Source organism: Eptatretus burgeri, chromosome 8, assembly GCF_056783735.1.
Source record: "Eptatretus burgeri isolate ZD-2024b chromosome 8, Ebu_testis_v1, whole genome shotgun sequence".
NCBI lineage: Eukaryota > Metazoa > Chordata > Myxini > Myxiniformes > Myxinidae > Eptatretus > Eptatretus burgeri.
The window spans coordinates 107,498,271-107,524,455 of NC_140968.1; the positions used below are offsets into that span (position 1 = coordinate 107,498,271).

Below are 26,185 nucleotides of genomic sequence, written 5' to 3' on the forward strand. Positions count from 1 at the left end.
TACATCTTATAACCTCGTGCTTTGGAAATTGTGATGGTTGCGAGGGACGCTTTGGTTCCCTAGCAACAACCGAAAAACCTTCAAAATCGGTACCGTTCACGCGAAATCAATTCTGAAAGCCATTATCCCACGTCGGGTTATGATATTTGGCACGAATGATCTGCAGGTGATGCTCTATCAAATATATTCCGGTTTTTGTGATATATGGAATACTTTCCCCGCAGTGCCTCGTACAATGAGGGTTTGCGTGAAAATTGAAGACCCCCTCGCGACCAGGTGAGTGCATCGATACGAATGAAACTTTGCAGGTTCATGGTACTCAATGAGTACTACAACTTTTCTGCAGGACATATTTACCGATTTCCCTTAGGTCAGGGGTCAAAGTTCAATTCGTGTAAAAATCGATAATATGCGAGAGCTGGAGGTGCCTTCGCGCCAAATATTACTCCTATTGTTATGGTCGGATGGTCATGAAAATTTACACTAATCGTCTGGAATACATTGTGCACAAACGATCGAGCCGAATTTTCGATTTCGATCTTTGTTCACCCACAGCACCCCCTCGAACTTTGGGGATTTCCGATTTCAAACCTCATTTCGGTACTTTTCATTCAAATGGATACCGAGTAGTTATCAGCAGATGGAACTGGATGAGATTTGATATGCAATCTCAAGGTGATTCCCTATCCGCTATATGACATCCATTTTGCTCTATATCTTATAGTTTCTATGCTTGGCGACCCATTGCCGCCGACCGGCTTGTATGTACATATATATGTATGTGTATATATATATATATATATATATATATATATATATATATTAAAATATATATATATATATATATATATATTTACATGTATGTATATATGTTGCCACTAGTAATGAAGCCTGGTGTTGGCTTCGTGGTTCGGGTGGCTGGCTTGGGATCTTAGGGTCCTGAGTGTCAGTGTCATTGCCACTGAATTAACACCAGGGGGTTGACTCAGCCTGTCATCCTTCCGAGTTTGATGAAAATGAGTACCAGTTAACTGGTCCCAGTGTATGCCCGGTTAGAATAGATGTACCATATCCCTGTGTGTCGTAAGTGTTGACCAGGGTTGGCGTGAGGAAGGGCATACGGCCATAAAACATTGCCTCAAGAAGGGAAGCATGATTGCATGGAACCTGCAAAAAAAGCTAACCCCTGCTCAGCAGGGAAAAATGGCTGTAAAAACGTTGTATATTGATACTCGTAACAGGCAATGTGTGTGTTTGCGTCAGTGTATCTCCTCCATAACTACAAAACTATAAAACCTATTAGCCTGAATCTTTGCATGCATACTCAGAAAACTCAAAGGAAGTGCAGGAGTGAAAATTGGGTGTTTGTCTCTGGGTCTTAAGCCGTTTCCTGGGTAACCTCGCTGGTGTCTGCAGCTGCCATGGTTTTTGGCCTGCTCAACCTTACCTTGGCTTGGAACAGGCCACAACGATTTCTTAATGATAAGGTTATTGTTTTTACTTTCCTCATTCATATAATTGAAGGCCTGTTCATCATCGCTACGATTCGCTGGGTTGCAATGCTTATAAACATGCGGAGACGTCAGCGTTCATGGCTTGACATTTTGGGTGTCTCCGGGAGGTGTATGTTTAATGTGTTGCTCATCGCGTGCCAAACTAGCTGTTTCTTGTGAGCCGTTCCGTTGGAGTGCTTGCTTGAGTGCTTAAACCACTTGGCGAGCGCTCTCCAAGCTGCTTGGTTGTTCGTTTCGGTAAAAGTATCCATGCTCTCAAAGGAACATCGATTAGACAGACGTACGTTTCCGCTTGTGTTGGCCCCTGCGGTGCCATGCAGTTGGTGTCTTGGGAGGTGTCTCATCCGCTGTAAATGTGCAATTTTATATTTACATGATATCGTTTTGTTTAACCTTTTGTGCTTTCGCTTAATATAATCCACCCCTCACTTCAACATTTATACATATATAAAAGCAAAGTCCACCCGACCATGTGTTTGCCATGATCTGGTTTTGAAGGCTGAGAGCAGAGATCAACATTTTGTTTTCTGTTCCTTGATATAGTTTTTACTTGAATTTTGTTAATTTCCCACTTTCATTCCTCTTTTAAAGAACTCTGTTTAAAGGTGAATCTTTGTGTTTGTCGTTTTTATGCATGTCATGTGTTTGTACGTATATAAACTGTAATACCATAACGGAAGTGTGCGTGTGCGTGTGCATGTGTGTGTGTGTGTGTCTTGTTATGTCTGGCTTCCTTGGGACTACGGTGCAGTAATTGGTCTTTATTTTGGTTCCTACACCTTCTTTCTGGTCTTTTTCCTTCTGACATACTGTATCTTAGCTCTGCTCCCCCCCCCCCCCAAGATTTCTCCTGGGCACACACATTCTCTCAGTAACACACTTCTGCCAAAACAACCAAAATTCAGGCTCATTGTTCATTTCCACTCATTCAATCCTGCCTTCTCTCCCCTGTGAAATCAATCACATTCTTCCTTCCAGAGCCTCAATCAAGGTGGCTGTCTACCTCTTCAGGTCACCCTTGTCCATACTCGTGATATTTTCTTCTCTCATTAGCCCTCGTCAAACCCACATCTTCCTTTCCATGTTATTGTTTTCTTCCATCTGCCTCTACCCTGTTTCTATTACTGTTTCATTCCTGGTTTTCCTTTTCTGTTCTTTCCACCCCTTATCTCTTGTAGTTGATGTTGTATTGATGCACTTGAGTACTTGATGTACTTGAGCTTGTTCACCCCCTATGTCTCCCTCCATTCTCCTACCTCTCCACTTGTTCTCATTCTTCCCCGAACCCATCGGTCCTCTCGGTGTCCTTCCATTGTTCTCCAATGCCTGCTGTTTTGTTGTGGTTCCCCCTTTACGCTATGTTCTTCGTTTCGTTCTCTTCTCTTTTGCTCTATTCTGTTCTCACTCTTCCACAAGCCTTGACTTTGTACACAAAGAAAAGCCTTTCTTTGACTTGCTCCTTCTTAGTATTTCTGTTGAAGGCAGAAATATATAATAAGTGGCCTGCAGGCTTTAAGAGCATTAATTCTTCTTTTTGCAATTGATGAAATCACCAGATTCAATGTGACCTGGTGTGTTTTGCAGGAGGTATGGTCCCCAAAGAGATATGGCTTGGAGCCCTTCTTGATGATGGACATTGGCACTCTATTGGGCTAGATCGTCATGGCAGACATGGAAATCTCTCTGTCGATGGCCACATCATTGCCTTCACACTCCCTGGACACCGTAGTACATTGCAACTTGACTACCAGGTACAAGTGAAATATATGTGACATGTGCAGCCAAGGATCAAGGAAGTAGACTTCAAAAAATGATAAATATGTAAAGGGTAGTGAACAGAGGGGGAAATGTTATTGGAAAAGCAGTTCCTGAATTATTGAAAGCACTTAGCAAGACTAAAATTGTCAAAAGTTGTTTTTCGTTGTTACTCTTTAATCACTACCCATGAGCATTATTGGTCATAAATCGTTTTTCATTCCCCATTTGTGCATAATATCATTGTTGCTTGTTCATGAAACATTCAAATGAAAAGCAATGCTCTTTGGACTCACAAAGGGAGGAAGTGATATTAAAAGCAAAGAACAAGGTATAAAAAAGTTAATTGATGCATGAAAAATTAAATATATTGGTCACATGTTTTGACAAATTAATGGCAAGTCAAACCTGTGGCTCGATGTGATCGTGCATTGGTTCAAAATGAACACATTAGTCCTCCTCACAAGCTTGTTTGGCCTCAAGGAATATCATTCTGTGGTTGATGCAGCAGAATCCTTGTTTGTTTCCATTTCTTAGGGTTTGCTATATTAACAACAGACTGAGTTCTGGATGGCGGCTTTCAATAATGACCCTCGTGAACAGGCATGAGGCCCATTGCCGGGTTTTGACCTTTATTTTTACCTGGTGTCGTTTCATAATCAGCCCAAGCATATATCATTTGTCGGGCAAAGACTGACCTTATCCGAGTTGGCAGGATGTGGGCCAGCCATCCTAATGAGGATAACTATTGAACGCATCTCTGGCTCAACATCGCTAATTCTGCTCCGAAGGCCACTGTGACCAACTGGCTATATTGCACATTGCAACTCGCAAGGCTCATTTTGTAATATCTCCCTCAAATTATCGTAGACGTTATCACTTTAAGATCACCAATGCAAATTACAATATATACAGTACATTTATAAGTCTAGGATCCATGACTTCAAACTGGGAGAGAATAAATAAACCATAAAACAGGCACTTGGAAAGGGTCATGGTGACCGATTGGCTTCATCAACACTTCTATGACCTCAGGCAGAAGAAAACTCCCAACACAAAAGAATTGGCCCAGATGTCTGCACCCTCTCTCCACAGGCCATCTGTGGACAATTGTCAGGCTGTTCCCAGTGGAGACAATTACCAGCATGCCTCTACATTTTCTCTCTTTCACTCTTCCCAGTGCTCGTGTATCCCAGTTGGATTCGACTTTGAATCCCCGGCCTGGAACTCGGGCAATGATAATCTCGAGCTGCTGTTTCTCCTGCTGGGGTTTTAACTTAATTTGCATGGGATTCACTCTTGCCTTAAGCTCTTTGCCGAATATGGCCTGATGTTCGCAAAGCTCACAAATGTTGAGTAACTCAGAAATTGAAATGTTGTGGAAATTGAAAAAGTGAGCAGATTCCGAGAAACTTTGTTGTTAAGTTCATGAGACGAACATGCAAACAAGATAAAAAAGGAAGCAGAATAAAACCATTTATTTGGAAAAATGACAGTCTGTGAAATCCAAGAAGAAACAAAACGATGCAAGAGCTGAAATAACTACAATTTAATTGACACGAAAAAGATGCTTAACATTGGCATTAGAAACAGTCAGTGAACTCATGGTTATTGGATATTGTCTTAATGGCATGTACAACAATGAGAAAGCGATGGTGATTCACATATTGTGAACGACAATTGTGAAAATATACAGCAAACGATAGACCCTGCCAATCGGGTATGTTCCATTGCTTTGACATTTGGCAGGGAGACTGGCCTTGGCAGCCAAATCAATTTAGACACATGAACGTGGAAGAAGTGTTACACAGCATCAATGAATCAATTCTTTCATCGTCTTCTAAAAGAAGCTTTGCGAAAGATGTGCACATGAAGGACTAAAGAAAATCAGCGAGAAGAAAGATCACAAGCCAAAGCTGCTTCCTTGCAGATATGAGCTGTACAGACACACTCAAACCTTTAAATATATACATTACTCTAAAATGTGAAAATATGCACAATTACTCTGAAATCTGTAAATAGATACAATCACTCTCAAATCTGTAAATACATACAATCACTTTAAAATGTGAAAATATATACAATCACTCTCAAATCTGTAAATATACACAGTCACTCTCAAATCTGTAAATATATACAATCACTGTAAAATGTGAAAATATATACAATCACTCTCAAATCTGGAAATATATACACTCACTCTCAAATCTGTAGGTATTTACATGACTCGAAAATCTGTAAATATATAGAATCATTCTCAAATCTGTAAATATATACAACCACTCTCAAATCTGTAAATATATACAATCACTCACATCTGGAACTATATACATGACTTGAAAATCTGTAAATGTATAGAATCACTCTCAAATCTGTAAATATACACAATCACTCTCAAATCTGTAAATATATACAAACACTCTCAAATATGTAATTATAAACAATCACTCTCAAATATGTAAATATATACAATCACTCTCAAATCTGTAAAAATATGCAATCATTCTCAAATCTGAAAATATAAACAATCACTCTCAAATCTGTAAGTATATGCAATCACTCTCAAATCTGTAAATAAACACAATCACTCTCAAATCTGTAAGTATACACAATCACTCTCAAATCTGAACATATGTACAAACACTCTCAATCTGTAAATATATACATGACGCTCAAATCTGTAAATATATACAAACACTCTCAAATCTGTAAGTATATGCAATCACTCTCAAATCTGTAAATGAACACAATCACTCTCAAATCTCTAAACATATGCAATCACTCTCAAATCTGCAAATATATACAATCACTCTCAAATCTGTAAATATACACAATCACTCTCAAATCTGTAAATATATACAAACACTCTCAAATCTGTAAATATATACAATCACTCTCAAATCTGTAACTCGATACATGACTCGAAAATCTGTAACTGTATAGAATCACTCTCAAATATGTAAATATACACAATCACTCTCAAATCTGTAAATATTTACAAACACTCTCAAATATGTAAATATAAACAATCACTCTCAAATATGGAAATATATACAATCACTCTCAAATCTGTGAAAATATACAATCATTCTCAAATCTGAAAATATAAACAATCACTCTCAAATCTGTAAGTATATGCAATCACTCTCAAATCTGTAAATAAACCCAATCACTCTCAAATCTGTAAATACACACAGTCACTCTCAAATCTGTAAATATATACAAACACTCACAATCTGTAAATATATACAATGACTCTCAAATCTCTAAATATATACAATGACTCTCAAATCTGTAAATATATACAATCACTCTCAAATCTGTAAATATACACAATCACTCTCAAATCTGTAAATATACACAATCACTCTCAAATCTGTAAATATTTGCATGACTCGAAAATCTGTAAATATATAGATTCATACTCAAATCTGTAAATATATAGAATCACTCTCAAATCTGTAACGATACACATGACTCAAATCTGTAAATGTATAGAATCACTCTCAAATCTGTAAATATACACAATCACTCTCAAATCTGTAAATATACACAATCACTCTCGAATCTGTAAATATATACAAACACGCTCAAATCTGTAAATATATACAATCACTCTCAAATATGTAAATATATACAATCACTCTCAAATCTGTAAAAATATACAATCATTCTCAAATCTGAAAATAGAAACAATCACTCTCAAATCTGTAAGTATACACAATCACTCTCAAATCTGTAACGATACACATGACTCAAATCTGTAAATATACACAATCACTCTCAAATCTGTAAATATACACAATCACTCTCGAATCTGTAAATACATACAAACACGCTCAAATCTGTAAATATATACAATCACTCTCAAATATGTAAATATATACAATCACTCTCAAATCTGTAAAAATATACAATCACTCTCAAATCTGCAAATATATACAATCACTCTCAAATCTGTAAATATACACAATCACTCTCAAATCTGTAAATATGTACAATCACTCTCAAATCTGTAAATATATACATGACTCTCAAATCTGCAAATATATACAATGACTCTCAAATCTCTAAATATATACAATCACTCTCAAATCTGCAAAATAAACAATCACTCTCAAATCTGTAAGTATATTGTTACGGCTGTGGAAATTCGCAAACCACCATCCAGGTCCCGTAGATGAGATATCTCTTAAGTACATGTGTAGTTAGCCCCAAACCCATTGTTTAGAGGGGATTAATGTGATTCATTCGGGCTGCGATGCTTTGAGTCAGTCGTTTTTCTTTTTCTATCTGTTATTTCAAACAAAAACCAACGAGGACGCTCGGTGGGCTTTTACCCCCTGTTTTTCGCGCCATTCTTCTCCGCGCTCGGTGTGAAGGAGGAGAAGCGGGGTGGGGCAGCTGGCGCCCGATTGGTGGATGCGCGGTGTGACGCGGCCAGGGAGGAGGAACGCCCCTCTTCGAGACCTTTCTCGAAGCACCTCGAAGGGGGGTGGAGCAAAGAACGGGGCGGAGCAACAGGACGGAGCTCTGGGATATAAAAAGTCAGACACGGGAGGAGCGGTTTTGTGGTTGCTCTTGCCCTCTTCCTGTCCTCCGGCTTGCTCGTCCTCTTCTCTTCCTGGTAGCCGCTGGCCTGGTCTGCTGTGCTGCGGTTCCAAGACCCCGCTGGTGGGAAGGAGCGTCCGCCATTCCCCCCTCCCGACCTCGGGCATCCACGTTTCCCCCCCCCTTCTATCCGCGCTGGCATAGCGCCGAAAACTCCGTCCGTGGTGTCGAGCGGCCAACACATGCCGGCGCGAGACACGCCGGAGAGGCCTCGCCGACCACGCTAGGGCACGGAGTTGCGGCCATGCGGCACCACGTCGACGGACGTCGGAGAGGGACTCGACGACCCAAAAGGGAAGTCACCTTTTTCTTTTCGGGGTTTTTGTATGGATCTTGTGGCGCCGTGTCTTGTAAAGTAAAACTGTATAAGTGTTGCCGTGTGTTCGCGTATTCGGTCGTAGCTCTGCATTGTTGTTTTTGTTTTAAATTGATATATGTGCATTCTGACTGTGTGGCTGTATATGTGTGCTCTCCGTGTGTCGTGTAAATAAAGTGCATTATGTTGAATTGTTCCCCGTTTCGCTGCGTCCTTTCCTTCGTTTGAATCTCCATCTTGCTTCACGTAAAGGGTTCGTAGTGGGCTTAATACGCCCGATAATTAATCGGAACCGTCGAGGCCGATGATAACACTGCTCGGTGATCCCGATAGCACGGAACGGACCACTTAGGCGGTTCGTGTCCGGAGTCGGCCTGCGGCGAGGTACGGTCGCCCGGTCTACCATCCGCGTGGGTACTTAGGTAGGTCGAGTTTGGCGAACAACCCTATCCTACGCGGGTGGCCGATTGGCACGATTGTGGTGAGGTCGAAAGGCCCACCCGTGACTGGCTCTGGGCGATAGTTCCCGGAGGGTCACGACTGAATTGTCCGTCCGGTGGGCGAGGCGGCTGCCATTCGAAACGAGCAGCCGATCGCACGCCGGCAGGCGCGAATTCGCAGCAATATACAAACACTCTCAAATCTGTAAATACAGTATATACAATCACTCTCAAATCTGTAAATATACGAGGTGTGTTCAAAAAGTATCCAACCTTAATTTTTCGTGCGTAAACAAATGAAGCTAGGGAGGCGTGGTTTGGTGCACCTATGTAGGCGATCCTAATCCGTATGCGTGAATATTTTCCCGCCTGCAGAAGCTGTCAGTCTCCGACAGACGGCTGATGAGTGAGGAAGTGTAAGTGAGCGCCGTCGGATTTTCGTTTTTGACAAAATGATGGAAAAACTTGAACAATGCTACTGCATCAAATTTTGTGTAAAGCTTGGCGATTCCCAAGTGGAAATGATCCGCAAGATTCAACAGGCCTTCGGGAACGAAGCAATGGGCACCACACAGATAAAAGAGTGGTACAACCGCTTCAAAGATGGTCGCACATCAGTGGAAAGTGAAGCACGTTCTGGTAGGCCTTCAACATCCCGAAATGATATTGCCATTGACCAAGTGAGGACCCTGCTGATGCAGGATCGTCAAATCACGATCAGAAAACTTGCAGACGAGGCGGGCATCAGCATTGGATCCGTTCATTTCATTGTGACTGAGGATTTGGGCTTAAGAAGAATCTCAGCAAAGTTCATGCCAAAGCTACTAACGATCGAGCAGAAGCAACTCTGTTTGGAGATCGCACAGAACATGCTGGAGACTGTGAACAGCGATCCCAACTTCTTCAACACAGTGATCACTGGCGATGAGACCTGGGTTTATGCGTACGACCCAGAAACCAAGTTCCAGTCACCACAATGGAAGCATCCAACATCCCCGAGGCCAAAAAAAGCAAGGAAGGTCCGCAGCAATGTCAAAGTCATGCTGACCGTCTTCTTTGACTCCAGTGGCGTAGTTCCTCACGAGTACGCACCACACGGCACAACCATCACCAAAGAGTACTACCAAGAGGTACTGCGTCACCTTCGTGACACTGTGCGACGCAAACGGCCGGACCTGTGGGCAGCGGTCAATTGGCAGCTCCATCACGATAACGCACCCGCCCATTCTTCACATTTGATATAGAGTTTCGTGGCCAAACACAACACACCTGTGCTTCGTCAGGCTCCCTACTCTCCCGAAATGGCTCTGTGTGACTTCTGGCTTTTCCCCAAGCTGAAAATGCCCCTGAAAGGGACCAGATTTCAGTCCAGAGAAGACATCATGCGGAATGCAACGGACCAGCTGCGCGCCATCCCAAAAGAGGCGTTCCGGCACTGCTTCCGACAGTGGCAGAACCGTTGGGAGAAGTGTGTGGCAGCCCAAGGGAAGAAGACTTTGAAGAAGATTAGTGTAAGTTTGTTGTATCTGGATACGAGTATTTGTTATGAACAAAGGTCGGATACTTTTTGAACACACCTCGTATACAATCACTCTCAAATCTGTAAATATATACAATCACTCTCAAATCTGCAACTATATACATGACTCGAAAATCTGTAAATGTATAGAATCACTCTCAAATCTGTAAATATACACAATCACTCTCAAATATATAAACATATACAACCACTCTCAAATCTGTAAATATATACAATCACTCTCAAATCTGTAAATATATACAAACACTCTCAGATCTGTAAATATATACAATCACTCTCAAATCTGTAACGATATACATGACTCGAAAATCTGTAAATTTATAGAATCACTGTGAAATCTGTAAATACACACCAATCACTCTCAAATCTGTAAAAATATACAAACACTCTCAAATCTGCAAGTATAAACAATCACTCTCAAATCTGTAAATATATACAATCACTCTGAAATCTGAAAATATATACAATCACTCTCAAATCTGCAACTGTATACATGACTCGAAAATCTGTAAATGTATAGAATCACTCTCAAATCTGTAAATATACACAATCACTCTCAAATCTATAAACATATACAACCACTCTCAAATCTGTACATGTATACAATCACTCTCAAATCTGTAAATATATACAAACACTCTCAGATCTGTAAATATATACAATCACTCTCAAATCTGTAACAATATACATGACTCGAAAATCTGTGAATTTATAGAATCACTGTGAAATCTGTAAATACACACCAATCACTCTCAAATCTGTAAAAATATACAAACACTCTCAAATCTGCAAGTATAAACAATCACTCTCAAATCTGTAAATATATACAATCACTCTGAAATCTGAAAATATATACAATCACTCTCAAATCTGCAACTGTATACATGACTCGAAAATCTGTAAATGTATAGAATCACTCTCAAATCTGTAAATATACACAATCACTCTCAAATCTATAAACATATACAACCACTCTCAAATCTGTAAATATATACAATCACTCTCAAATCTGTAAATATATACAAACACTCTCAGATCTGTAAATATATACAATCACTCTCAAATCTGTAACGATATACATGACTCGAAAATCTGTGAATTTATAGAATCACTGTGAAATCTGTAAATATACACCAATCGCTCTCAAATCTGTAAATATATACAAACACTCTCAAATTTGCAAGTATAAACAATCACTCTCAAATCTGTAAATATATACAATCACTCTGAAATCTGAAAATATATACAATCACTCTGAAATCTGAAATTATGTAGAATCACTCTGAAATCTGAAAATATACAATCACTCTCAAATCTGAAAAAGTGTACAAGTTGTTTTTTTTTTTTGGATACATAGTTGCGGCTCATGGAAGAGGCGGTAGGAGTACACTGAATAGATCAGGACACAACAGGTCAAAAGCAACAGCTGAGAGAGGGGGGGAACACCAACAGCAGAGGTGAAAGCCAATATCGAGGCAGCCTTGGACAAACAATAGGTGTGGGAAGATGAGGGACATGAGAAAATGTATGGGGTGGACAAGATGAATACGTCAGGAAACTCTCAGGGGGATGTATAGTGGAATGGAAATTTGAAAGGAGAGATTTGGTTGGATGAGGGGAGGTGGTTGGTTGAAGAGGGTGCAAAAGATCATGATTTTGAATTGGGTATGATCTGAGATGGTGGTGAGATCTTGAGGACCTGGAGACAAGCATGAGATTGGTGGAGAATGTGGAAGTTGGTTCAACAAACTGGAAGAAAAGAGAACCCTTCACTTCCGGTTCCGGTTCTTGAGCGACGGTGGCGGGTCCTTTTCAGAGTCTCTGTCGACTTTCTCAAGGATAAGTTTTCTGGTCAGTTTCATCCTGTTTTTGCTGTTATTTTGTTATCTCTGTGTTTACCGTGTGTTTATAATTCGGTCTTGTGTTTAAACTCGTGCTGATTGGTGAATATTCGTCATCTTTTCATATCGGGTTTCCCTGAGGCCAACCCTTGTCTGTGTGCATGATCTGTTTATTATATTTTCTCCTTGTCACCTTCAGTTCCCAACCCCCCCCCCCCAATATCCCTCAATAACGCCTCTAATTCCCCCCAACTATACTCTCTCTTTTATGTCTTAAATATATATGTATAATGTATATCTATCTATAATTCCAGCAATCTGTGTGTGTGTGTGTGTGTGTGTGTGTGTGTGTGTGTGTGTGTGTGTGTGTGTGTGTGTGTGTGTGTGTGTGTGTGTGTGTGTGTGTGTGTGTCTGTGTTTGTGTCTGTGACCGCTGTTTCTCGACAACCGCTGGTCCGATCTAATTGAAACTTGCCAGGTATATTGCTGGGGACGTGAGGATGTGCCTTTTCTAGGTTGGATATTAATCGGACAAGTGCTTTCCAAGTTATGGCCATTTATTTACCAACCAAAGAGAAGACACGTTGTTGCGTGGGCGTGGCCGATGGGGTAGGGAAGCTCAGCCCCGTTCGCCATTATGGATTACAACGTACGGACTTCCGGAGAGTGATGACTTCGTGTATTCTAATAATTTCTCGATTTCTTATGCGCATTTATAGATAAACACAATGCCCCAAGTTATGATCGTTTTCATATGAGACGGTGCAGAAATTTCGGTAACATCAGAGTGCTGGTGTGCTCCGAACCAGGAAGTAAATTTTTTTCTCTCTTTTCTCTTCTCTTTTTGTTTTTCCTTGGCACGACATTGCGAAAAGGTAAAATACGTTGGCGCTAATTGAATAATTGGGGATTAAAACTAAATTGCGAATAATCGTAACTGCGAATAATATGCCAACTTCCGGGCCACGCACGTACGGGCACGTGAGAGCGAAGAAACGGCCTGTGTGGTTGTAGTTTGTTGCTCGCGGTTTGAATATTTATTTAATTTTTTTTTTTTTTATTTACGGGCACGTACTTGTATATCTATGTATATATATATCTATATATATATATATATATATATATATATGTAATATGTATCTTTTCCCTTCTCACCTTTCCCTGCCGTAACAATGTGACTTCCGAGACAGACTTTTCCTCTTCCTCCTTCTTCTTCCCTTTCCACACTTCCAATCCCATTTTGATCATGAATGTATTCACCCCTCACCTTCACGATTTTTTTCTCAAACTCTTACCCTACTTTGCCCCCCCCTTCCCTAATTTTCCAAACAAACAAACAAACAAACAAACAAACAAACAAACAAACAAACAAAACACCGGTTTCTTAAAGTGTTTCAAATTCCTGTCTCGGACATGCTCTTCACCTTCTTCGAACAACTGAGTTATTTTCTATCTTTCTTTCATCCCATGTCAAAAAATTCCATCTGTTACAATGCTGCCTGCGAAAAAAACACCGAAAACATGGACCAACCAAAAACATGACCCACCTCCTCCCTCTTCAAGCAAATTTCCCTCTCTCTTCCCTCTGCAAAGTTCCCCCTCACCTTTCTCCCTCAACTCTCCCCACTCACCCTTCTCCCACCATTCAACACCTCACTCACCTTTCTCAAAGTTGCCCCCCTCTCACCCACAAAGCTGTCTCCTTCCCCTGCCCTCTCACGTCCATCTCATCACTCCACCTCCTCAAATCCTCAACTGTCTTCTGCCCCCTCTCTTATTACTCCCCACTGTACCTCAACCCAGCCTTTTCTCCTCCTCATCCGGCCCCTCCCCTCGCTCTTCTGTAATCCCCCACATTCTTTCAACAACTCTCCTTACCTCACCTTCCCTTCCCCTCCGCTGCAACCAACACCTCCTCCCCTCCCTCTTCATCAACAGTGTAGATCTCAAATATCCGGGGCCTTCGCTCAAACCTGACAGATCTCTCCATACAGGTTGCTACTGACAACCAGGACATAATCTGCCCAACAGAAACTTTCCTCCCTCATGACATCTCTGACTCCCTCTTATCTCTCCCTGGTTACTCCCTCCTCTGGTATGACAGACCTGAGCCTCGTCCTCGTGGAGGAGTTGCTCTCTTCATCAAAGACTCTATTCCTCACTCTCCATGCACTGCCCTCACTCCCCCACAGCCCCAGGAATACCTCTGGCTACGGCTTCCCCTCCACTCCAACCTCCTGTTTATATGTGTGTTGTTCCCTCCACCAAACAGTGATGACTCCATTTACACCTCACTTTCCAAAAATATGGACCAACTTCTATCTTCTCATCCAAACTTTCTCTTCCTCATATGGGGTGACTTCAAATGTCATCAGGCCAGTTGGCTAGGTGTGGGTACCTCGCTCACCTGTCATGCCACTTCAGCGAAAGGTTTCTGTGACTCATTGGGACTGACTCAATCTGTCAACTTCCCAACCAGGATCTCAACCAATGGTACTCCATCTCTTCTGGATCTGATTTTGACAAATTTCCCAGAAAATATCTGCTGTTCTTCCTTCGCTCCAATTGGTTCTTCTGACCATGTGCTTGTCAAAGTGAATAAGAAAACAACCGCAGCAACTCTTCGGGCATGAACAGCAGCAGCAGCATCCAGCTTTGAATGTCTTTGTGTTTGTGTTTTTTTTTCTTTTTCTTTTTTCCATACACTGTCGAGGCTCGTATGAGAGCTAACACACAGAAACATACAAGGGGAGCAGGAGACAAGAAGGGTGGGAGAGGGAAGGAAAAAATACAGTGGGGAACAGAGACATTAGGAGATCGATGGAAGGGAGAAGGATGGGGTGGGGTACACAGGGAAAATAAGTTTGATACTACAGGGACTATCAGGTCCTAACACGATGGACTTTCAGGAAGGAAAGCAGGGAATTGGAAGGAGGTGGGTTTGGGGTGGATTAGCGGGGTAAGAAAAGATCGAGGTTTAGGATGGGGGAAGATAAGAGATGGTGGTGAACAGCTGTTTTGAAGACCTGGAGGGAAGAGTGGGATTGAAGAGTGTGTGGGAGTTTGTTCCAAAGGCGAGAAAAAAAAACGAGGAATGAAAGAGAGAAGATGAGCAGTGATTCTTGATTTTGGTAGTTTTACCAGAAGGGGGTTGCTGGCGGACCTGAAGCGCCCTGCGGAAATATAGGAGTAAATATGGCGTAAGAGGTTGAAAGAATAAAGAATTTTTTTTTAAAGATTGGGTAAGATTAGGTAAAGGAATGCTTGAAAAAAAAATTGTGAACTCGAAACACAGTGAACACAGATAACAAAATGACAGTAAAAACATGTCAAAGGCGACCGGAAAACTTATCTTTCAGGAAGTCGGCAGAGACCCTGAAGAAGAACTGCCACCGTCGCTCAAGAACCGGAACCGGAAGCGGTTTGGGCATGGTTTTGAGGGAGTAAATATCACATGAGCATCCTCGTTGGTGCACATCTGACGGGGGCAGTTGCGGAGAGCGAGCAGTGAAAAATCTCACGTCATTCTATGGTGAGGGCCAAGGGAGCTCCTTCCACTCCTTTCACGTGCCCAATGCAGTGACGAAAGCCCCTGCTCCCTCCCTCGCACACAAATGTTCCATTCTGCAGAGCACCCTCTGTTGTGCATGCTAGATGTGTGTACTGTACTGCGTAAGGGAAAAGTGTTGTACTTTATTTCATACTTGAGAAACATTGTCCCACATGACAAATGTGGAAGTACAGAGAAGGAAGAATGGTAGGCCGGTGGCCAGTGGGACCTACCTTGCACACCCCCCCGCGACAATTTTTCACTGATACCACAGTGTTCATATATGTTCCAAGTATCAGAAAAAATATGTTCCCAGAAAAATAACTCACTTGCACAATGCTTTATTAAGCTGTTTCCATGGCAACCAGTCAAAAATAGACGAATCTCACAAAGATCGGCAAAATGTCAATATCTCTGTCAAATATAAACATAAAATCACAAAATTGGTGTCAAATTAAAGACTATACATTTACGTATTAAAATATATTTTGTTTATGCTAATTATCTCATTTGCATATTAATTAAATTTGACTTGGAGACAATAATTACCACAAAAATGCAAGAATTTCCATTTTCTTTCCTTGTAATCACCACACATGTCAGTTTTTTTTGTCAAAGAAACATTACTTAAGTGTTGCCAGATACAAGCCAGGTTGGCAAAAAATATATATCAAAATTTTAGAATTTTAAAAAGTGGGCTAATTAGCATAAAATACAAAGCACAATGAATCGTTCTAAAATCATGCGAAATCAGATTAATCAATAGAATTAATTACCTGGGCCTGATATAATACATAACTGTGACTTATGATGTCTGTTGGTGTTTCAGGGAAACATAACTATTTTCTGTTTGAGTAAAAGTAGTGGAAATAATTTTAAATGCATTGATATGCTAATTAGGATCCGCCATTCTGTAAATTCTCATTTTCATAAATATCTCAACTTCTGGTACATGGAAATTTGTAAATGAGGAATCTACACACATATGTTTGGAGGGTCAAGGAACAAAGTGAACATGTTTCCTTTGTTGTCAGAGATGTAGAATAATGTTTGGATAGCTTAATTACATGCAAAAATGGAAACGGCTTAATAAAGCATAGTGCAAATGAGTTATTTTTCTGGGAACACTTTTTTATGATACTTGGAATATATATGAATACTGTGGTATCAGTGAAAAATTGTCGCGGGGGGGGGGGTGCAAGGTAGGTTCCACTGGCCCCCGACCTATGGAGGAAGTGCAGGGAAGGAAGAATGTGGGGACATCATTTGGTGCCGGTTCAGAGTAGTAATTGTTTACGGTAAGCGACGGGGTGGTTGGTGGTAAATAATAAAAGAATGAGTGGATTTGAGTGGTGAGGTTGTGAGGAAAACAGATGCACCGAAGGACGAGAATAAACCTGCAGGGTTGAAAGAAAAACCGATGGGATGAAAGAGGGTTATTGAATTGAGGTTTGGTGAAGGGGATTGTTGGTGGATTGAGGAGAGCAGAGGAGGGATTGTTAGAATGGACCAATGGTGGATTTAGAGATAGATTGAAAGGTAGCGGGGGGTGGGGGGTGGGGGAGGGGAGACATCACACCGGGGCTACATAAACTAACCTCAGCACATGCCCTCCATACCCTTCGACAAAGGGAAAAGGTCTACCTACCACAAAACTAATGAAATAACTGGTTCTTGGGCGGAACTCCGATGTGTACACGAACTCTCTCTCCCCGGGTTCTCCATCCCGGTTTACCTGGGATACATTTCCAAAACAGTCACAATACTCAAACACTCAAATTCGATATATTCTGCCACTTCTCTTACAATTTCCTCTTCTTCCACATACTTATACAATCACTGTCTGAAATCTGACATCACCCTTTCACTTTATACACTTCCTGATAAACTACTGCTCAATTAATCCACACATTATATAAATCTACTTTTTCATTGTGCCTTCTAGTCCTAATACTCACACACTCCTCAAATTGTCTTTTTGATTTTCTTTTTTCTCTTCAAAGTCTTAGCTCATAGAAGAGTGAGTTGACAGAGGGTAGATGGCAATGCACTGACAGTTCAGCAATGTGACAAAATGGGGGAGCACAGACCAGATACACTGAACAAGGCACCACCAGGACTATAAAAAGGAGACCGCTCGAGGATTTTATCCTGAAGGTTCGCCAGATGATCTTTTCCTGCTCGCATGAGGATGGACCCACTTTTGTTGCGAGTCTGGCAGCATGACCTCATGTTGCTCGTAGTCAAGTAGCCGGCCATGACAATATGCTTAACCACCGTCTCATCACAGTTTTCAGTGTACCAGGGTGTACTGGATGGATATGATATGATAGCTGTGGAGTGTAGATTTTCTGAGAAATCGATCGATTGAACTACGCACACATGATTACCTGGTTGAGATGCCCACACCTGGTATCGATAAGAAACCACAAAATATACACATGACAAGACACGGGAAGGAGCACACGGCACAATTATCAGTGCAGGTAATAATTAATGACAGATGCATTTCAATCGATGACCTTATTTCAGGTATTTCTCTCGGAGCAGGAAGAAGCACATTCGCCTACGGAGGATGCTGTAACCCGAAGCCAAGGACTGATCATCGCTCTGTCAATCCATTTATGATTATCTGAAACACATTGATTGTATCCTCACATAATCTTCTCTTTCCAATGTTAACAGCCAAATATTTTGTGAATCTCCTCATTATTAAAATCAGCAAATCCAAAAAGGCATCCTCACCTATCTTCGATCACACCTTGGTTGGTTCCTGTGCCAGTTAATGGGATCCTCAGCGATCTCAGCTTTATTGCTCACACGAACGTTGTGCAGGTTCTAATAAGTGAAAGAAAACATGTCATCGTGATGAATTGTCGTTTCCTTAAAGCCAAGAGCTTTTGATACATCATTCAAAATGCTGTTGCTGCCTTGCCTGTGTCAAGCTTCTGCCAAACTAACTGTATGCTGTCACAAATGCCAACCTTCGATCTCGACTCACCCTGCACGTCCCATCCCTTGTTTTATCCTGCTTCATTCCCACTTTCCGACCTTATTATTCTGACAAAGTTGACATTCGGTGGAGTACCTTCAGGGGGCAAGGCCGGTTCTACAAGGCTTCCCGGTTTCCATGGTTGCTTGGAGGAAGTACACTACAATTCTGAGAACGTACTGGACTTTGGTCGGCGAAGGAAGCCACAGCTGCACATATGGGTGGGTCCTTGTGCTTACAGACTTGTTTTATGTTCATGTATTAGTCACCCCAGTAGATGAATGCAATAGTGTTAGTTGAGAACATTGGTCCCCAACCTGCGGCCGGTGGAGCCCTATACTGCGGCCCGTGAGGACTTTCCAATCAAAACACATTTCCATGTAGCAATTTTAAAGGGGTTTACACAATGCCACTGCCGGCCGGCGCCGTGACCTGAAAAGCCTTACACAATGCCGCTGCCAGCCACTGCCGCTTACTGCCGAGAGGAATCAAATCAATTTGCATCAATAAAACTCAATAAAATGCATCAATTTTTTTTTGGCTCCCAGCATCCTTGGGAGTAGTGAATGTGGCCTGTGGGATCAAAAGGTTGGGGACCACTGGTTTAGAATATAACTGAATATGCAATTCCTCTTGATGATGTAATAGTTACTATGAGTTGTTTTTTTGAAATATACAATGTCGAGGCTAATATAAGAGCTAACATACATAATGTACAACAAGGAGAGCAGGAGACAAGAGGGGCGGGAGAGGGAAGGCAAAAACTGGGGAACAAAGACATGGGAGATCTGTGGAAGGGAGATGGATGGGGCGGGGTCCAAGATGGACACTGCAGGGAATTTGAAGGAGGTGGGTTATGGATGGATTAACGGGGGTAAAAAATATCGTGGTTTTGGATGGGGGAAGATAAGAGATGGTGGGGAACAGCTGTTTTGAAGACCTGGAGGGAAGAGTTGGATTGAAGAGAGTGTGGGGGTTTGTTCCAAAGGCAGGAAAAACAACGAATGAAAGAGTGAAGGTGAGCAGTGATTCTTGATTTTGGTAGTTTTACCAGAAGGGGGTTGCTGGCAGACCTTGAGTGCCCTGCAGAAATATGTGGGGGGGGGAGGAGGGACATATCTCAGACGGAGGGGGGGCAAGGCCAGAGAGAAGGCGGAAGAAGACAGAAAGACCAGCGACCTGCCTCCAGTGAGAGAGTGAGAGACCAAAAAACTCAGCTTAATCGTGGGAGATACCAATGATCCTAAAAGCCTTGGTTTCCACAGCGTGAAGTATTCCATCAGGCTGTGGACGAAAGCTTTGTGCGTGGTTAGAAGCTCAGGTGTGCCAAGGAAGGACCTTGCATGACAAATTGTCACAAACTCAGACTTGTGTGGGAATATCACCGAGATAATTAATGAATTATGCCTTCAAAAATACAATTATTTGTTTAATGAAACATGAAATAGAACTCGAGTTGTCCTTTGAGTGCACATGTATATCAGTTATGTCAAATGCAAGTTTCGGTTTTCTATTAGGATTATGCGGTTGTGTTTAAGGTTAAACTGGGATTGAAATAGGGAATGTGGTTACAATACAAGTTGGGATTAAGGATTGTGGTTGGGTTTAACGTTAAATTGTAATATAAAATATGGAATGTGGTTGCAATATCAGTTCAGCTTTAGGATTGTGGTTGGGTTCAAGGTTAAAATAGGATTGAAGGAGGGATGATGGTTACAATCTCAGTTGGGATTAAGGATTGTGGTTGGGATTAAGGTTAAAATAGGATTTAAATATGCAATGTGGGGACAATATTTGTTGAGATTAAGGATTGTGGTGTTCGATTTAAGGTTAAACTGGGAATGAAAGTGGGAATGTGGTTACAATACAAGTTGGGATTAAGGATTGTGGTTGGGGTTATGGTTAAACTGGGATTAAAATAGGGAATAATAACAGCCTTTTTCCAGACATTTTCCCCTGTTGAGCAGTGGTTAGCTTTTTGCGGGCTCCATGCAATCATGGTTCCCTTCTTGAGGAAATGTGTTATGGCCGGATGCCCTTCCTGACGCCAACCCTGGTCGCCTCTTACGACAATTAGGGATATGGTACACCTATTCTAACCAGGGCGTACACTGGGACCAGTACACTGGTACTCATTTTGCCGACCTCGGAAAGATGACAGGCTGAGTCAACCCCCTGGTGTTAATTCAATGGTAGGGGGCTCGAACTAAGGACCCTAGGATCCCAAGCCAGCCACCCTAACCCAATACCAGGCTCAAAATAGGGAATGTGGTTGCAATATAAGTTGGGATTAAGGATTGTGGTTGGGGTTAAGGTTAAACTGGGATTGAAATCGGGAATGTTGTTGCAATATAAGTTGGGATTAAGGATTGTGGTTGGGGTCAAGGTGAAAATAGAATTGAAATCGGGAATGTGGTTGCAAAAGAAGTTGGGATTAAGGATTGTGGTTGGGGTTAAGGTTAAAATAGGATTGAAACAGGGATTGTGGTTACAATGTAAGTTGGGATTAAGGATTGTGGTTGTGTTCAAGGTTAAACTGGGATTGAAATATGTGGTGAAATATAATTTTGGATTAAGGATTGTGTGGTTTGATTTATGGTTAAACTGGGATTGAAATATGGAATATGATTACAATATAATTTGGGATTGAGGATTGTGGTTGGGTTTAAGGTTAAATTGGGATTCAAACAGGGAATGTAGTTGCAATATAATTTGGGATTGAGGATTGTGGTTGGGGTTAAGGTTTACATAGGATTGAGATAGGGAATTTGGTTAAAATATAAGTTGAGATTAATGATTGTATTATGGTGGTTGGTTGGGGTTATGGTTTGTGTTAATGTTTGAATTTGGGATGTGAGATTGGAGATTTAAGTTGGAATTGGGATTAAGTTGAGGATTGTGGTTGGGATAAACATTGGGATTAGACTTTTTCACAATTCACTTTACATTGAATCTATTCTCCCAAATGTGGTGCAAATCGAATTTTTCATTTATTGTACAGTTGTAATGTGTATTATTTTGTTGAATTAAGAAGCCATGCCCTGATTCAGTGATTTATATTTTGGCCCGTCGTTGTAAAGTTGAGTCTCATGTACACGGATGCATTGTGATGATAACATGCTTTGAGCATTCTTCCTGCATTGACAACAATGTCTGGACAACATTGAGGTTTCATTTGCAGACACAGCATGTTGCTTCGTCTTTCAACAGCAATTCTTATTTGCATTGGTTACAAAGTCTTTATCTTCACTCTTCCAGCCATTCAGTCATGTGTACATGAGGCATTCAAAATGTTCCACCAATTTAATGCCCTAAATTGTCCGAGACACGTCAATATTTTGTTTTTCCCTCTGTCCCATGCATGATGTCAGAGAGATGCCAATCAATGTAAAAACACCAATGGAACACTCTGATCCCCAGCTTGATCTCAGGTAGACACCAATCACTATAAAACACCAATGGAACACTCTGATCCCAAGCTTGATCTCAGGTAGACACCAATCAATGTAAAACACCAATAGAACACTCTGATCCCCAGCTTGATCTCAGGTAGACACCAATCAATGTAAAACACCAATAGAACACTCTGATCCCGAGCTTGATCTCAGGTAGACACCAATCACTATAAAACACCAATAGAACACTCTGATCTCAGGTAGATACCAATCACTATAAAACACCAATAGAACACTCTGATCTCAGGTAGATACCAATCACTATAAAACACCAATAGAACACTCTGATATCAGGTAGATACCAATCACTATAAAACACAAATAGAACACTCTGATCTCAGGTAGATACCAATCACTATAAAACACAAATAGAACACTCTGATCTCAGGTAGATACCAATCACTATAAAACACCAATAGAACACTCTGATCTCAGGTAGATACCAATCACTATAAAACACCAATAGAACACTCTGATCTCAGGTAGACACCAATCACTATAAAACACCAATAGAACACTCTGATCTCAGGTAGATACCAATCACTATAAAACACCAATAGAACACTCTGATCTCAGGTAGATACCAATCACTATAAAACACAAATAGAACACTCTGATCTCAGGTAGATACCAATCACTATAAAACACCAATAGAACACTCTGATCTCAGGTAGATACCAATCACTATAAAACACCAATAGATCACTCTGATCTCAGGTAGATACCAATCAATGTAAAACACCAATAGAACACTCTGATCCCGAGCTTGATCTCAGGTAGACACCAATCACTATAAAACACCAATAGAACACTCTGATCTCAGGTAGATACCAATCAATGTAAAACACAATTGGAACACTCTGATCCCTAGCTTGATCTCAGGTAGACACCAATCAGTATAAAACACCAATAGAACACTCTGATCTCAGGTAGATACCAATCACTATAAAACACCAATAGAACACTCTGATCTCAGGTAGATACCAATCACTATAAAACACCAATAGAACACTCTGATCTCAGGTAGATACCAATCACTATAAAACACCAATAGAACACTCTGATCTCAGGTAGACACCAATCACTATAAAACACCAATAGAACACTCTGATCTCAGGTAGATACCAATCAATGTAAAACACTAATAGAACACTCTGATCCCGAGCTTGATCTCAGGTAGACACCAATCACTATAAAACACCAATAGAACACTCTGATCTCAGGTAGATACCAATCGCTATAAAACACCAATAGAACACTCTGATCTCAGGTAGATACCAATCACTATAAAACACCAATAGAACACTCTGATCTCAGGTAGACACCAATCACTATAAAACACCAATAGAACACTCTGATCCCTAGCTTGATCTCAGGTAGACACCAATCACTATAAAACATCAATAGAACACTCTGATCTCAGGTAGATACCAATCACTATAAAACACCAATAGAACACTCTGATCTCAGGTAGATACCAATCACTATAAAACACCAATAGAACACTCTGATCTCAGGTAGACACCAATCACTATAAAACACCAATAGAACACTCTGATCCCTAGCTTGATCTCAGGTAGACACCAATCACTATAAAACATCAATAGAACACTCTGATCCCGCACTTGATCTCAGGTAGACACCAATCACTATAAAACACCAATAGAACACTCTGATCTCAGGTAGACACCAATCACTATAAAACACTCTGATCCCAAGCTTGATCTCAGGTAGATACCAATCACGATAAAACAACAATAGAACACTCTGATCCCCAGCTTGATCTCAGGTAGATACCAATCAATGTAAAACATAATTGGAACACTCTGATCCCGAGCTTGATCTCAGGTAGATACTAATCAATGTAAAACACCAATAGAACACTCTGATCCCTAGCTTGATCTCAGGTAGATACCAATCAATGTAAAACACAATTGGAACACTCTGATCCCCAGCTTGATCTCAGGTAGATACCAATCAATGTAAAACACAATTGGAACACTCTGATCCCCAGCTTGATCTCAGGTAGATACCAATCAATGTAAAACACCAATGGAACACTCTGATCCCTAGCTTGATCTCAGGTAGACACCAATCAATGTAAAACACTAATGGAACACTCTGATCCTCAGCTTGATCTCAGGTAGACACCAATCAATGTAAAACACCAATAGAACACTCTGATCCCTAGCTTGATCTCAGGTAGATACCAATCAATTTAAAACACAATTGGAACACTCTGATCCCCAGCTTGATCTCAGGTAGATACCAATCAATGTAAAACACCAATGGAACACTCTGATCCCTAGCTTGATCTCAGGTAGACACCAATCAATGTAAAACACCAATGGAACACTCTGATCCTCAGCTTGATCTCAGGTAGACACCAATCAATGTAAAACACCAATAGAACACTCTGATCCCTAGCTTGATCTCAGGTAGACACCAATCAATGTAAAACACCAATGGAACACTCTGATCCCCAGCTTGATCTCAGGTAGATACCAATCAATGTAAAACACCAATAGAACACTCTGATCCCCAGCTTGATCTCAGGTAGACACCAATCAATGTAAAACACCAATAGAACACTCTGATCGCGAGCTTGATCTCAGGTAGGCACCAATCACTATGAAACACCAATAGAACACTCTGATCCCCAGCTTGATCTCAGGTAGATACCAATCAATGTAAAACACAATTGGAACACTCTGATCCCTAGCTTGATCTCAGGTAGACACCAATCAGTATAAAACACCAATAGAACACTCTGATCTCAGGTAGATACCAATCACTATAAAACACCAATAGAACACTCTGATCTCAGGTAGATACCAATCAATGTAAAACACCAATAGAACACTCTGATCTCAGGTAGATACCAATCACTATAAAACACCAATAGAACACTCTGATCTCAGGTAGATACCAATCACTATAAAACACCAATAGAACACTCTGATCTCAGGTAGATACCAATCACTATAAAACACCAATAGAACACTCTGATCTCAGGTAGATACCAATCACTATAAAACACCAATAGAACACTCTGATCTCAGGTAGACACCAATCACTATAAAACACCAATAGAACACTCTGATCTCAGGTAGATACCAATCACTATAAAACACCAATAGAACACTCTGATCTCAGGTAGACACCAATCACTATAAAACACCAATAGAACACTCTGATCTCAGGTAGATACCAATCACTATAAAACACCAATAGAACACTCTGATCTCAGGTAGACACCAATCACTATAAAACACCAATAGAACACTCTGATCCCTAGCTTGATCTCAGGTAGACACCAATCACTATAAAACATCAATAGAACACTCTGATCTCAGGTAGATACCAATCACTATAAAACACCAATAGAACACTCTGATCTCAGGTAGACACCAATCACTATAAAACACCAATAGAACACTCTGATCTCAGGTAGATACCAATCACTATAAAACACCAATAGAACACTCTGATCTCAGGTAGACACCAATCACTATAAAACACCAATAGAACACTCTGATCCCGAGCTTGATCTCAGGTAGACACCAATCACTATAAAACATCAATAGAACACTCTGATCCCGCGCTTGATCTCAGGTAGACACCAATCACTATAAAACACCAATAGAACACTCTGATCTCAGGTAGACACCAATCACTATAAAACACTCTGATCCCAAGCTTGATCTCAGGTAGATACCAATCACAATAAAACAACAATAGAACACTCTGATCCCCAGCTTGATCTCAGGTAGATACCAATCAATGTAAAACACAATTGGAACACTCTGATCCCCAGCTTGATCTCAGGTAGATACCAATCAATGTAAAACACCAATGGAACACTCTGATCCCTAGCTTGATCTCAGGTAGACACCAATCAATGTAAAACACCAATGGAACACTCTGATCCTCAGCTTGATCTCAGGTAGACACCAATCAATGTAAAACACCAATAGAACACTCTGATCCCTAGCTTGATCTCAGGTAGACACCAATCAATGTAAAACACCAATGGAACACTCTGATCCTCAGCTTGATCTCAGGTAGACACCAATCAATGTAAAACACCAATAGAACACTCTGATCCCTAGCTTGATCTCAGGTAGACACCAATCAATGTAAAACACCAATGGAACACTCTGATCCCCAG

General features: G+C 41.0%; 1 protein-coding gene across 1 annotated transcript in view; it reads left to right on the forward strand.

Annotated features, from left to right (window-relative positions):
* LOC147022502 (contactin-associated protein-like 5) overlaps nt 1–26,185 on the forward strand; it is a 774,700-nt gene that overhangs the window by 374,359 nt on the left and 374,156 nt on the right. The window contains exons 6-7 of the mRNA XM_085893466.1: nt 3,099–3,265; nt 18,637–18,780. Of these exons, the coding sequence (XP_085749592.1) occupies nt 3,099–3,265; nt 18,637–18,780 (311 nt within the window). The remainder of the gene's footprint in view (nt 1–3,098; nt 3,266–18,636; nt 18,781–26,185) is intronic.